The sequence below is a fragment of the Oratosquilla oratoria genome, chromosome 42, assembly GCF_046742065.1.
Source record: "Oratosquilla oratoria isolate Oo_2021 chromosome 42, ASM4674206v1, whole genome shotgun sequence".
In the NCBI taxonomy this organism is placed as follows: domain Eukaryota; kingdom Metazoa; phylum Arthropoda; class Malacostraca; order Stomatopoda; family Squillidae; genus Oratosquilla; species Oratosquilla oratoria.
Window position 1 is genome coordinate 9878109 of NC_134818.1, and position 16261 is coordinate 9894369.

Below are 16261 nucleotides of genomic sequence, written 5' to 3' on the forward strand. Positions count from 1 at the left end.
AACTCACAACACTGGCCAACTAATGAGAAAACTTCCCTCGTAATCGAACGAATCTTTTGACAAAACATTCATTTCACACGAAACTTACGATATCGCTTGTATGTGATTCACCATGGTCTTGGATCACGTGTTGGACTCGTGATCGACAGCCATTTTCCTCCCATGTGTGTGTGCGTGCGTGTGTGCGTGCGTGTGTGTGTGTGTGTGTGTGTATTTTACCTATTATACGGGAAGGGGAGCTATGCTCGTGGTGTCCCGTCTTCATATCTCATTTTATCTAAACTATTTTTAAATTCATGTATTGTTTTTTCACACACCACTTTCTCATCTAACTTGTTCCAACTGTCTATTACTCTGAGGAAAGCTATTCTTTTTCAGATCTCTTCTATAGGCTATAGCTGTCTTTCTAGAATTTCTTTCCGTGTCCTCTTATATTTCTATCATCCCATTTTATCAGATCCTCTCTATCAATAGTTTCTGTGTGTGTGTGTGTATGTGTGTGTGTGTGTGTGTGTGTGTGTGTATGTGTGTATGTGCGCGCGCGCGTGTGCTCGCGTGCGCGTGTGAGCGCATATTTGCCCATGTGTGAAGTGCATGAGGAAAAGAAGGTGAAAATATCATAATCGAATTAGTTAAGTACACGTACTCTGTTTTGACACTTCATTATACTGGGACGTGTATCACAGCTAAGTGTTATTTTAAATACGTCCTTAAGCGGTAATTTCTGTTTGTCGTTAAGACACATTCAAGTCTGTAGTTTATATCTTTATGTGTGCTTGCAAAACATCACCAAACACACATTTATAAACATTACTCTGTGTTCTCCCCACAACCTTGCACACATGATCGATTCATACGTAATATAATACTATTATCTGAGAAATAAATTCAATAAAAACATTAAAGTAAACAGTTATATTAGGGGACGGTAGCCATATATGTCGCACGATGACTCTTGGCAACTCTGAGGGAAGCTATAAAGTCGGTGAGGACATGCTCTCGAGTTTAGTTACCCCGTAAAGACAGGGAGGAGGGTATCGGACTCGGAGGATCTGCCTCCTCGTTAGTGTGTTCGGGTTCAAGGTTATACCAATGTCCAAGGATGTCATACTGTCTTTCAAAGTGAAACAGATAGTGCATTCGACTTATATGGCAGTAGTGAAATGAATGTTATATAAACCAAATATTCTTTACAACAAAAACTACAGTGAGTGTTGCGTGGCATTTGTGAAACACTTGGAGGGTTTCGGTGACTGCATGCACAATTGTCTATACAGCTGTATGGCGTCAACAAAACACTTTTGTCTCTCATGGAACGTGACTGATGCCACACGGTCGCTCGTCTTACGAACTGAGGAACAGATTTGTCGAAATATTCATGAAGTTGTCGATACAAATGTCATTTATTTTCCCGACTCTTGAGTTTGTTTAAATTCGTTCGAGGAAATTAATACATTGGACTAGTGTGCACGCGTGCCTGTTTTTTTTTTTTACGTACAGTATGTGTGCATGCGTGTGTGTATGTGTATGTGTGTATGAACTATGAAGACTTTGCGAGTATGAGGAAAGACTGTAGCGAGACTAGGAATGAATAGCAGCATTCGTCAAGAACTTGAATACTACAGTAGTACCATCATTGCTGGATGTTCTCGCTAAGTAAGAACCAATAATTCTTGCCGTGTTCGTGTAAATAACTTGCAAGATTGAAATATAAAATTTTGTATTACAACGAAAATGGAAGTTATTAGGTAAGGATTTCCCTCCACAGGGAAAAGAACTTCAAAGCCAGTCCAGGACTAAAAAAAAAACTGATTAAAATCATCTGGCGGTAGACAACAAATGTAAAACTGAATAGTGAAATTATCCCTTCGGCATGTTGATGTTGCAATTTGTGCCTGACAATTCAATTCAGCCGGGGAGGGGCTATTGAATTGATTTTATTATCCTTCGAAATTACGCCGGTTGGCAAAATGAGAAAAGTTAATCTAGTTACGAATTTATGATTTTAGGTGAACAGGACTATGCATTCGAATTGGATTTGTACTAACCTAAAAATGAGCACCACGCATAAACTCGGTGACGTCCTGACCCATTAATCATCTTCGTGAAATTCCAGAATCACGCAAATACGTATATTTAACATGAAATTTACGTTGTCAAACAGCTCTCAGCTTAATATATACTGACCTAACCTTTCCGGAAAAAAAATGTTTGGGTGATACTGGAATAAGTCGTATTTCCCCGAAGAATAGAAGTGCCTGAAGACTTGTCGGCTGCGACAAAACGTTTCGTCATGTGATAAGTTACATTTAGCTGAAGGTTTGCTGGATGTTGTGTTGTAAACATTCGAGGAATCGATCCAGTCCGATTATATTGTATCCAGCATTAAACAGCGCTTATCTTTGGAGATAATATCGCACCTAAAAAGAGCCGTGGAAATGGCAGGTAGCAAGATGGAAGAATATAAGAGAAACGTTTATTTTAAAATTTTCATCATTTTTAATTGTTTTATTTCATCATTATTTATTATGTTTTTATGTATTATTTATATTTTTATTCTATTTTTGCTGTTGCTGAAGAGATATGCTGGATGGGGTGATGTGGGTAAGGATATACATATTTATGATGGCAGTAAAGTTCATAATACGACAAATATTGATTGTGCGATATGATCATTAATGGCCATCCGGGGTGGGGCAATTATCTTCCGTATGAAGATCCTAAAATGAACTATTGCTGTGGGATATTTTTATCTTTTTTATGTCGTTTTTTATGCTTTATATATTCTTGTATGTATATATCTTGTTTACTCGTTCAATTATACATCAGCGGACACCCGAAACCCGTGATATGACAACTATTATTTATTATATCAATTATTATTATATCAGTTCTCCCATATTTTACTTTTTTAATTGTTCATAGATGCCTCTTTTGCCCAATTCTATGACTCCATCTCTTCGGCGACGAAATATGATAACAGTGATACCCATACGGCCCAGAGTCACACAAGTTTACGGAAACTGGGAACCCCAGTATACGGTATTTATACGAGTACTTTGTGCATCTAGAGTTAGTATAAATTGTATCTTTATACCATAGCAATATATTTCTCAAGAATTGGTATTGTTTATTTTTAATGAGCTTTAAAGTGTTAAAGTTTCACATTTTCTTTATTTGCTGTGTGTGTGTGTGTGTGTGTGTGTGTGTGTTTTGATAGGTTTACACTAGGATGTAGGTGTAAATGGAGAGAAAAAAAGGATATCTGTGATATATTACCCATTTTTTGCTCCATTATATTCAGCCAGTCCTTACTCATGAAATGTTGACACCAATACAGGACACATGCCTGTCTTCGTTTTTAAACGCAACAGAACTCTGGATAAGATGATTTCGAAGACAGGCACCCGCGAGGCGTTGCTGTTTGCCATGGAGAAAAATTGGAGTCTAATTCAAGAACTAATGTTTCAATTATGCATTGCGCATTGGTGATTCATGAATTGGGTGTATTGACAGGAACGTCACCTACAGTGGCGTGAATGATATAATTGTTAGAATCGGAATGGGAAAAGTATACGTCCTCCAAGATGTACCGAAGGAAAACGGCGGGTATGCTTTGTGAAGTGTAAATCAAAGTCTGGATTTATGCTTGCTAAACAGACAGAAAGTGTACTGTGCATGCCACACAGAAGGACAAACGGAATACAGGTGTGATGTATGAAACAAAATGGATGCAGTATCCACTAGTTTTCGACAGAAAAGCGTTTAGTACGGATGTGCAGGTTGAAGATTGATCATGTAAGCTCTGGGGTACTTCGGTAAGACTAAATGGAAGTTTATAGTGAACAGTTCGCCACTGACGCTGCGTCAGTGGCACGGACAGTTTCGGATTTGGTGCAACCAGTGGGAGTGCAAGAAGGCTTCATGGAAACACTTCAGAGGGACTTAAGCCCACCATCCCCCGGGGGCGTAGCCATGACTCAGGCGGGGAAGGACCGGCAAGTTTCGAATTCTCTCGAAAGTGATGGTGTTGGTACGAGTCCCCCTCTTGGTCGAGGGGGCGGTGGGGGAAAGAAGAGTGCATCGTTTGTGTCAAGTTCGGAACGTGATTGCCGATTCAAAGCTTCACTTTCGAAGCGAAACACTGGCAGGAAAAATCGACTTATTGGCGGCGAGACGAGTTTCCCCATCGGCGAGTCTCCTCGCTCGACTCTCGACCCGATCTCTCTGACTCCAGGAGGAGCGTCGATTGCGGACGACTTGGTGTTGTCATCAAGATGGTCTTCTCATCCACCCCCCACGTCGTGTCCTTCCTCCTCCTCCCGACTTCCTCTCGGCTGCGGTAGCCGTGGGAGTTGGCGAGGGTGGGGGCGCTGGCTGTTTGTGGCGTGGGCCACGGCGTGCATAGTGACGGTGCTGATGCCCCGGGGGGCAGGTGCAACGCCACGAAACCAAGCAGGTGAGTCGATGAATGAATGATCCCTAACCGGGGCTTATCGTAGCCAGTCTCCGGTGATTCTCTTTGAGGTCCCCCGCGAGTTTTACTACCCTGTTTCCTGACCCCGGTTGTTAATTGCAGGCCGCCGAACGAGGGGTGGTTACTGCCCTTACTTGCATATCAAATTGCGTGCAACATTGCAAGGTGGGGGAGGGTAAGCTTCGTGTGTTTTGGGTCGTGGCTGTGGTATAGTCTGACAAATTCAATATATATATTTTTTAGTACGCGATATATTTTCTATATAAGAAAATTACCTAATTATAAGCTAGATAATACATAAAAAATATATAATGTACTCGACAAAAAATCCTATTAACATTAAAGATAATTGTGTGGCTCAAAACTTTTTTCTTGTCTGTACGCATAACCGTACTCACGCAGACACGCGCGCGCGCACACATACATACATACATACATACATACATACATACACATACACGCCTATATTTAACTTTACTATTTTGATTTCAGGCTGACAGTGTGAAGCGTGCAGTCAAGAAATAATATTTTGTACATTTGACAGTCTGCCAAACTGGTTTAAATTTTAGTTAATTGCATGTTTAACAAGTTGACAGCCTCTGTAACAAGTACAGTTCTATGTTCATGGCGCAGGTCTGTACATGTTACATCTTCATTAGCGAATAACACTCATGTACTGTAAGTAGTGCCCATGAAATTTCAGTCCTACTTGAACGCGGTTGTTCAACGGCGCGGTCAGACCAGTTAGGAGTATCTATTGCGCATGAGTGCAATCTATCTGAGCTATCTGCGCAGACGTAAACAAATGCCACTCGCATGTCAAGCGCACCGCAAGAGGGCGAGGAGGAGGAGGAGGAGGGGAGGGGGAGGAAGCTCATGCAACGTACATGTTGTTGTCTTCATCTTTCGGTCGCTATTCCTTTCGCCCCGGTGTGGAACTTTCCCTTGTTTTCGTGGGTTGGATCTGTCCTTCATCTTCCTCTTTCTAATCAAGTCTTGGTTCATTAAGACGTTTTGGTTCAGATATTCGCATGTAGTGGGATTTTTTTTTTTTTATAATTACAAAGGATTACAAAAATCGTTATGATAAATGAATATGTGAATAAATGAATAAATAAAACTATAATAATGTAGATAATAAAATGCACAAATAAATGCATAGGTATAGTTAAATAATGAACAAACAGCTAAATAGTAGGTAATAATAAATTGACATATAACTAATAATAAATGAATCAAACTAATATTTGGTGCAGTAACATCATATATAACCTTGGCATTAAGTGGAAGAATCTTGCTAGCGTCATTCAGCTCTTTATTCATCTCCAAATGAGTGTTTAGCACAATATACATCAAATGAGCATCTGTGAGTTAATCGACAGATTGCACTTGATGGTTTTGTAGGTTGTGGGTCACACAGGCTGTTTAGAATGATGAAACTATAATTTTATTAAGTAAAAATTTTACTGGAAAAATTGTAGGGAATTAATGTTATTCCATGTCTACTTCATCGAGGTGGAATTTGCCCACCAGACGAATAAAATGGCTTGGCGGCATCCATAAGAAAATGGAGAGTAACTGTCAGAAAGGAAAGGGGTAATTTGTCCAAGTCATAGCCCGTTCACCACAGCCGGGGGCTGAGGATTCATGATGAATGGAATAACCCAGCAGAAACTAGGATGGAAGATTTCCGACAAAAGAAAGAAAGAAAAAAAAAAACACTAAATAAAATTGACTCTTCTGGCAGCTTCTTTAGAGAATTTATTTTTGGAAAGTTATTAAGTATCCTTTCTGTCATCTCCGACATTATAATCCCAATCAAAATGTCAGCCAATGGCCGTTTAAAACTTGTGTTATTTTTATTTATGGTAACCGGTATGGAAAGGGTTGATAAAATGCGCGCGCTCGCGCGCTCACTCTGTACATATATACAGTACATAAATGTAGCATTCGTAATTTCGTTCAAATTAATTTATTAACGTTACTTTTTAATTTGACAGGGAACAAAATCCTTTGCTGATTTTTTTTCTGAAATGCTCAATGTCATTTAAATTCGTTACTAGGAAAAAAAGCTAACAAGAGCAGCGCCTGAACTTGACATCTGAAATGCACCAAGCAATGCTCTGAACCATCTGTTTGAAGTCGAGGACGGTTGGGAATAATTCATGTATCATAATACTCCACTACGGCAAATTGGCTTTGGCTACATTTACCTAAATGTTCGCTCAATTGGGAGAGTACATTGTTGTATATTTTACCAAGAATAATTGGTGTTTCTGTGAAAAAGATAATTCACATACGACAGTTTTGACAACAGAAGAAAACTGAAGATGCTTCATTTATGACTAATGTCACCGACAAGGTTTTTGCGTTGTTACCAGATACGAAGCTTGCATACCATTAAATGTCAAAGAACTTGTGTATGCAGCTGTCCGTAGTTGTTAGCCAATCTTTGTGCAAAGATAACAAACATAAAAAATAGATCCTTAAGTCGCTAAGTAGAGAAAAATAGAATAGAAGTCGGGTGTGCGTCCATTCGATTCGGTAGCCGCCATAACTAAATCTCGAGGCGGGAAATCGACACTTAGCAGCATCGTTCTACGAGTGCAGGGCAGGTAGTGATACTGAGGCAAATTGTACCAACAACTTTCGAGGATTACGTGGTACTCGGGGATAATCATAAAGTATTCTGTATACTGTTCTGTACACGCGCTGTGTGAGCGCCGAAAAAGATTTGTAAAAGATTGATTACACTACAAAAGCAGGTAGTGTAAGGGAGGAGGGAAAGGATAGGGACGGAGGAGGATGCGGGGGGCTCTGAGGAGGAAGAGATCATAGTAATGAATGTGGAGCGAGGAGATAGCCTTACCGAGAAATAGGATATGTGGATCAGGTGGACACCAGGGGATGTAATGGATGAAAAAGGAGGGTGGAGGGAGGCAGAGTAGAATGGGCGAGGACAAAATCTCAGACTTCATTAAAACCTCATCAGCAGACACTATAATTTAAATCTACTTTTTTTTCCCCTATGTTCTCACAGATAAAGAATTATATTGCAAAATTACAGCATGTTCATGTATAAAATGTGCAAGGTATTGTCTGTCATTGTTCAGTTGTATACAAAGAGTAGAATATCATACTACACATGTTTCATGACTTCAAACAATAGTTTGTAAGTCTTAAAGTGTTTTAATGTATCTACAGAAGCAACGTGAATTTTACAGAATTTTTCGGAAATATTTTATCGATTAATTTATTTTTTACTTTTTTTTTCAGTGAATGTAATACATTTTTCATCGTTGTGAGCCAGTGGGCTTTTCTGTTGTAGATAGAAACAGGAGGACATCAAGAGAACAAGAAATAATATGGAGAGAACACTAATGAAGGTACAAGAAGACAAACGTTTGTGGAAGATATAAGGAAAGAAAGTGAGACAGGGAGAGATATACAAAGCAACAGGGAGATAAAGCAACACAGAGGGCAACACAGGGAGAGAGCAAGAGTGAGCGAGAGAGAGAGAGAGCGAGAGAGCTTAGGCGAAGATAAGGGTGAAGCGCTTACTTTACTACCTTCATGTGGGTAGTAGTATAGTTCGGGCAGGGTCCTTCAAGATAAAATGCGCCGGGGCGCGTGTTGTTTGGGATAGATGGGTGCTTCATTAGACTGTAAATCTTTGGCCGGCGCCGCACCAGGCAAAACAAACATGGGGAATAGGTGGCGAATGGGTCGAGGAGACAACCTGAGTAAGAGGATACGGAGAGGAGGAGGAGGAGGACGAGGAGGTGGGGAAAGGGAAAGGAGGAAGAGAATGAGGAATATGTCATTGTTGCCACGATTTTTTCTTGGTGGAAACCTGCAGCCCCACAGATGAAGACATCGGTCCTTAGGTAATTGATCTCTAGGAAGAAATGTTAGTTTCTTTTTGTCATCGGGTTGTGTATGTGTGTGTGTTTTTATTCACCATGGTCATAGATCACGTGTTTGACTCGTGATCTACGATTTTTGTATCAGTGTACTTTGTTAGGAGGTTTAATGGAGTTGATCAAAGTCCGATGTACAATAATTGTCTATTGTACGTGTGTACTACGAAGACCGTGAAGTCTTCTTGGCGTGGCGGACGTACAAGCGTGAATCCCACTGAAGGGTTTCGACGGTTGCATTGTGTAGACAGCAATGCCCAACTTTATTGACCTTGCGCACTCCTATCTTGCCTCAGCCTGTGCTTAGCGAAGCATTTAGTAAGTTCGATGATTTCCTCGCGTAGATAGAGGCTGTTGGCCCATAACAGCTCCTCCTTTGTCGTCGTCATCATTGTTGTCGTCATCATCGTTGTCGTCGCCATCGTCACCACCGTCATCGTCATCATCATCATCATCATCATTGGGAATAGAACATTTCGTGCTAAATGGGCGCGGGCAACCCACACAAGGGGAGCAGTGTGGTAGCAACCAACCCGCCAATTTATGTCATCACAGGACAAAGGCCCCGTTCACAGGGACGGATGCAGCTCCCCCCTGCGGTAGCGAAGGAAGTAATAAGAAAATAAGGAAATGCGAGTTGAAACATAAAGAGGGTTAGTCAACAATTACGGGGAAAGTAGAGAAGGAAGAAGAGAAGAACCAAGCCGGGCATAGAAATTAGATAAGAGAGAAAGTAATTAGAATGCAGACAGTAACGTGGAGAGCGAGGACGATGGAAGAGTAGAGAGAGAAGGAGAGGAAGGGAAGGGAAGAAGGAAGTCTGGAATAGAGTCGGGGTTAGAAGGACAGCGAGGAACGTTCAGGGAAGAGAGAGAAGAGGATGTTGGCGAAGAAGATGGAGGCTCCTCTTGCCTTGTCTGTATGTGTGTGCAAACCACTTGAAGGAACCTTTCTCTTTTCATCACGCCCGACCCTGTTGCTGGACTGCGCGATCAAAACGTCTGTCTACGGGACAAGACTCGCGCATCATTTGGGTATGTCTTCAGGAGTCCCTGTTTTCTCATGAGCACATTTTTTCTTCTCCTTTTGTCCTCTTCTTCCTTCGTTTTCTTCACCTTTTTCTTCTAGTGATGTCCTCTCTTCTTTTTCTTTGTCTTCTTTTCTCCCTTTTCTTTTTCTTTTTGTTTTTCTCTTTGCTTCTTTTTCATCTTTGCCACCGCCATGTTTGGTCATGTTTTTTCTGTTTGAATAATTGGGGATGTATACTCTTGACAAAAAAAATATATATATATCGATAAAATTATTTTGTCGCGAACGGAATAAAATAATGTTTAGCTTTAGAACACGAAGCGAGTAGGCACGGTAGATAGAAAAAGCATTGTTGACGGCATAGTAGCGTGAATATTTTTATTACTTTTGTTAGCCAAAACAAAATCTTGAAAGTACATTGCGTTCTCTTGCCACATGATTATCTTGTACCCTTATATAATTTTTATTTACTTCACAAAGATTGAGGGATTGGAAGCTCTTTTGTGGTCGTGGCAAGGAGCATACGCCAGGAGGCACGTAGCTGCGGCCGAAGTAGTCACCTTTGCCCTATGCGCTTGGTCTGCTGGGCCAGGTAGCTTACAGTCACTGCTGGGAATCTGAGAGAGAAGTGTGGGACTCGAACCCGCGACTAGGAAAACGCGGGCTTAGCGAGCGTACGATTGCACCACCAGTTCACCAGAAGTGTTGCCCCGTATCGGAAGATGCGGAGTTGCCTTGCAGTGAAAAAAGAACGTTAATATTTGAACCTTCGTCAACGTGGCTTAGGAGTCCAGCGCTCTACCGACTGTTCTAAAGAAAGTTGTGGTTCTAAGGTCCTTGTGTCGCTATGGGGTGTTGGTATCCTGCTCTCTACGAAGTGTACCTGAGTTTGAACCCAACAGGTGTCGATGACTGTCATTTGCCCCGGCATTCTGAGCACATAGTGCAAGGCCCCAAAAACCAAGTTTCTTTCGAAGTTGGCACATTTATAAAGACGTATATAGTTTATTCAGTATTTCATTGTCGTTCTTATTTCAAATTACCCTGAATTGTTTGTGATCGATTCGTTGTTTATATAATATTGATGCATGTAGATATCTTCCATGTGTGAACGGGTAAAATTTAGTTTATTCAAAACATTGAATGTCAGTATCCAGCGGGTTCGTTGTACCACGTACTGACACTCGACACTGTATGGCTTCTTGGCTGTGTGTCATGGCACACAATGGAGGTGATGAGTGTCGTACACAAAAGGGATGATGATGAAGACGTGACGATGTGTCATTTCGCAGAGCGTCACAGTACCGTCACATTGTCACGTACGCGTATATCCTCCAAGGGACAGTCACTAAATGGTTTGCGAGGAGGAATTGTTTATGTTTGGACAGATCTGCCGGATACGGGAGTTCAGTTTGGGACAGATAGGTGAAGATCCGTGATGGGACTGTGATGAGCGTGATGTCTTTGTGGTGTCATCCTGCAGCTGGTTTGTCGATGGGTCTTTGGTCTGCTGCACAGGTCCGTCAAGTCAATGACAGACGGCCGGTGAGGGAGTCGTCAGTGGGAGTCTCGAGTTGATATGCGCTCGCTGCTGTCGGTTATCTGATCACGTTTTCTTTTTCCTGTGCGTTTTCTTCTCCGATTTCTTTTATTTTCGTTTTGTCCTTCATTTTATTTTGTTTTCTTTTTCTTAGCTCGCTTTTAATAGTTTTCTTCACAGATTTATTTATTTTCTTAGATTTCTTCGTTTTCTTGTATTTGTTCGTTTTCTTATATTTTAGTTTTCTTATTTCTTGTTTTTAGATTTCTTATTTTTTGGTTCTCTTAAATTTCTTCTTCGTTTTCCTTGAATTATTCGCTTTCTTAGATTTTTTCGTTTTCTTAGATTTTTTCGTTTTCTTAGATTTCTACTTCGTTTTCCTAGATTTCTTTTTGGTTTTCCTAGATTTCTTCTTCGTCTTCTCAGAATTCTTAGATTTCTTCTTGGTTTTTAAGACCTTTTCTTCGTTTTCTTAGATTTTTTCTTCTGTTTCTCCGTCGTCGTCACGCTGAGGTTACATAAGGTACCATGAGAGGAATTGGAGGGGTGGGGTTGGAAGGGATGTTATCATACAAGCTACGTAATTTATTCTGTTATTTTTTTCTGTTACTGATTTATTTTTGTATTTATATTTTGTTTTTTGTATATATATATATATATATATATATATATATATGTGTGTGTGTGTGTGTGTGTGTTAATAAGAACACGGGTACATGTGTTCACTTATGCAAAGTAGTTTCTTTTTTCCAAGTGGTCTAGTTTGCATATATATATATATATATATATATATATGTATATATGTATATATATGTATATATGTATATGCGTAAGTAACCACTAGGAAAAATAAACTAATGAAGCAGAGCGCTTCCGTATAATCACATTTCATTGCTGAAGATGTAATTATACGAAAGCACTCTGCTTCGTTAGTTTACTTTTCCTAGTGGTTACTCACGCATTTGTGAACACGCTCCTAGTGTTTTTATTGCGCGCGCGCGCGCACGCACACACACACAAAATATATATACATATATATATATATATATATATATACATATATATGTATATATATATATATATATAATATATATGGAAATAAACTCATCTGCTGGGATTCGAACCCCCACCTGAGCGGCTTGCTTCATACAAGGCAAGGATCGTACCGCCTACCCCACAGCCTTGTATGAAGCAAGCCACTCTGGCGGGGGTTCGAATCCCAGCAGATGAGTTTATTTCCAATTGTCAAAAATGACACAAACATATATATATATATATATATATATATATATATATATATATATATATATATATATATATATATATATATATGCTAATAAGAACACGGGTACGTGTGTTCACTTATGCAAAGTAGACCACTTGGAAAAAGAAACTAACGAAGCTTCGTTAGTTTCTTTTTCCAAGTGGTCTACTTTGCATATATATATATATATATATATATATATATATATATATATATATATTTATGTATATATACACACACACACACACACACACACACACACGTAAACATACATATTTTTTCACCAACGGTGTGCAAATGCAGGCTATTGGTACAAGAACGTGTGAAGCAATGCCTATATGTGGACGTGTCCAGAGGGTGGGAACAACAACAACAACGGTTACCACGTAGGCGAATAGAGTAGCATGTTTTACTGCTCGAGTGATTGGTTTGCAAGAGAGGACGCAGTTGTTATTAACTGACAAATAGTCTGTTTAACCCTTTCAACACTTTACTCGCCTTGTGTGGGTTCTGCCTGCCGCCAGGCGATTTTATTCAGTTAAAAGGAAACCCTTTGAGGATTCTAAAGGGGTAAGGAAAGAAAAAGATAAAAACGGGAAGGCTTGCAAGGGGAATGACTTGGGCGAACAAGGAAACTTGTGTTACGGAATGTGTGGAATGCTTCTTGTTGTTGCTCTTTGACTTTTTATTGCAAAACATCTGCATTTGCAGCGGACGCTGTGGCGGATGTGGTTTGTGCTCTGTCCTGTGATGACGAAGGCACGAGCTCCGTGCCCAACGGCTGCATTTGACTGCTGTCTGTTCAGGGACTCGTATATATGGTGAAGCTGACAGCTTCAGATGCAGCTCAAGAACACATGACGTCATTTTTGGGTACTCCACTTGTGTAACGGGGATACAGAAGATGTGTGTGTGTGTGTGTGTGTGTGTGTGTGTGTGTGTGTGTGTGTACACACGTCCTGGCACACTGGGCAAGAATGGCGTCACGCCCAGTGTTGCAGTTAAACTTCTGTCGTGATGTTTTCGTATAATATAGTTTCTGACCAGCCATGCTATGTATTTAGATGATCAAATAGATAGTTATTATTATTGTCATTATTATTAGTTTGTTTTTCTATTTGGTTCGTTAGTGATATTTTTGTTTTATTTGTTTATCAGTATTCGTTTATGTAATATTTTTTCCTCCTGCACTTGCGGCCTTTTGTCGTATTATTATCTTATTTGTTTTGTTTATGTTCTTTTTTTTTTTTTTTTTTTTTTTTTTTTTTTTTTTTTTTTCTTCTTCACTTGTGGTCTCGTCATTACCCGAAATTCTTGAAATACTTTCCTCCTGGGTGTGGTCCCTGGTGCACTGGTTTTCTTCTCGTTTTCAGATCGCGCGGATCCGAGTTCGAATCTCTGTTTACCCGAAACTGTGGTCTACCCAGACAGTCCGAGCACTTAAGGTAAAGGTGACGGTTTATGTCGTAACCTATCTCATGGTCTTAGCTCTTCGCGTGTCGTTTGTTTGCAGAACGTGTCGGTTAGGTCTTGTGTTGCCTTGCCTCTAGTGCTCATCAGCCCCTGAATCTGTTTCGATTCTTTTGTGTGTGTGTGTATGTATGTATGTATGTATGTATAGATACGTGAGTACATATTTTACATACTTCACGGATTCGAATAACTAAATAAAGATAATGAGGGAAAGAGAGAGAGAGAAAAGATTTGAGGGAATGGGAAATCCGTCAAGAGAAGATGACACGCCGGAGGAGACGAGTAGATATGCGTAGGAGGAGGAGGAAGAGGAGGGGGAGGAGGAAGAAGAGGGTTGGGAGGGCACAGGCAACGCTGGTGTCGGGGGTGACGACGACGTCCGCGGAGGACAAGGAGACGCGGTGTGTGCCCCAGCAGCAGAACATTGTGCAGATGTCATTATTATCTGCTCCCTTGACTCCCGCTCCACCTCGCGTGGGTCTGGGCCGGCACGGACCTTCCCGGGTCTTCTGCGGGCAGTTATGCAAATAGTGTGCGGGGGTTCGTAAAACACATGAATAGGAATATGTATATCAATAATTCGTGTGCAGAAACTCACGAAGGGGTCGCAGCGGTGAAGGGGTGCTCCTTTTACCAAGACTTTACTCTGTTAATTTTAGGCTTCCTGGGGGAGAAGTGGGAGGTAGAAAGAACGGGAAAGATGGGCCTTCACGTAAAATTATTTCAAGTCATTCTTAACTTAGGAAAAGTAAGCTGAGTTGGATTACAAGGCTTTAATTAGCAGGACCCATGTATAGATGCAGCTCAAAAAAAGTGCTGTTTTTTATATATAAAAAACTTTTTTTTTTTATTTAAAAAAAAACGACAAAAAAAGGACATTTTCGTGTTTTTTTTTCTATATATTTTCCAGGCCCATAGACCATGATTAATTTGTGCATACCTTATTGTATATCCTATTTTATGTGTATGTTTAACCATTCATGACAAGGAAATTTGGAGTGTTTAATCTTTGAAGATTATACTAAGAGTAAATTTTGTAAGGTAAGCTGAGTTGGATTACAAGGCTTTAATTAGCAGGACCCATGTATAGACGTAACTAAAAAAAAAAGACGTGCTGTTTTTTATATATAAAAAACATGTTTTTTTATAAAAAAAAAACCTTGACAAAAAAAAACATGGATATTTTCGTTTTTTTTTATATATATTTTCCAAGCCATGATTAATTTGTGTATACCTTATTGTATATCCTATTTTATGTGTATGTTTAACCATTCATGACAAGGAAATTTGGAGTGTTTAATCTTTGAAGATTATACTAAGAGTAAATTTTGTAAGGTAGCCATATTGGTCCATATACAGTATCTAAACTTGTTGCAGTATCTGAGTCCTGACTAAAAAGGTCAATTACTTGTTTATTTTTATACTGTGATGTCTCTTTGGATAAGGTAGATACGCATATGTGGAGGGACGAATCAAGTACTTACACCTGTTTTCATATACTTGATATTTGATATCTGAACAAATTTGGACGTGAATTAGTTAAAAGAAATTGATATACTATACGTGTGTTTACAATATCATGTGTGTATATACGTATGTTTGTGTATCTGTATGCATATACATGTCTGTATATCTGTTTACTCTCGATTTCCTCATAGTATACAGGGCTAGATTGTGCCCATGGGGTCCCGTCTTTTTGCAGCCACTTATCAAACTGAACCTTCAATTTTTTTTCTGTTGTTGGTCTGGATTATATTTCCAGCCAATTTGTTCCGCAAATTCGCATCTATGTGCAAAATATACGGGCTACCATTTATTTATTTATTATTTTTTTATTATTTACTTTTTCATTTTTTTACTTTTACCTCGTGTTGATCTTTCATTCCAGTAGATCCTCTGTCCATTTATGTAATACGTTCTTTTGATCTAAATATGATGTCACGAGGAATGCAACATGCCTCCTTTCTGTACGTGGCCAGTTGCAAATTGGCTCGAACATTTCACGAAGAATCTACTACTGTGCATTGTAATTAGCAAGGCACAACATTCAACATACAAGCAACATTCAGCATTGAACACGGAACACCCTCTAAAACGAGAAGGGAGAGGGAGAGAAATAGAAGAAGAGGGGAGGAAAGGGGAGAAGGGTCGAGAGAAGAGGGAGCGCAGGAGAGGGAGGGGTATGGTGCAGGCAGGACATTATAGATGAATGTGAAAAGAGGATATCGTAATCTTTACACGCAAGTGGATTAACCATGACTCAGCAGGCTTTGTAAATTTATTAAGTATCCGAAAGTCATGTCACCACTTGAAGCAAACGAAATGCGACAAGTTCAGGATCGAAACTAACGCCAAAAGAAATACATTCGTATTTCGGTAACGTAAACAAAAGTCAAGATGGCATGATTGTGGCTAAACCCTGCTTATCACAAAGTATCGTAGTCACTCCGGATCATACAAGTCAAAGGAAATGGCATTGTATGCTCAGAATGTTGTCCCGCCCTGGGTATGATGTGTTAGTATTGTGTTGGCGTCTAGAAAGCCAGGGACTCGATCAG

At 39.9% G+C, this 16261-nt stretch overlaps 1 protein-coding gene across 3 annotated transcripts in view; it reads left to right on the forward strand.

The window, feature by feature from the left end:
• Positions 1-993: 993 nt before the first annotated feature.
• Positions 994-16261, forward strand: part of Reck (Reversion-inducing-cysteine-rich protein with kazal motifs) — a 147020-nt gene continuing 131752 nt past the window's right edge. Inside the window, exons 1-2 of one of the 3 annotated variants that reach the window (XM_076179046.1) lie at positions 994-1062; positions 3341-4459. In XM_076179046.1, coding sequence (XP_076035161.1) covers positions 3829-4459 — 631 coding nt within the window. In that variant the 5' untranslated portion in view covers positions 994-1062; positions 3341-3828. Of the gene's footprint in view, positions 1084-3340; positions 4460-16261 lie in introns of all 3 variants that reach the window. The other 2 variants (XM_076179045.1, XM_076179047.1) reach the window with 2 other exon arrangements.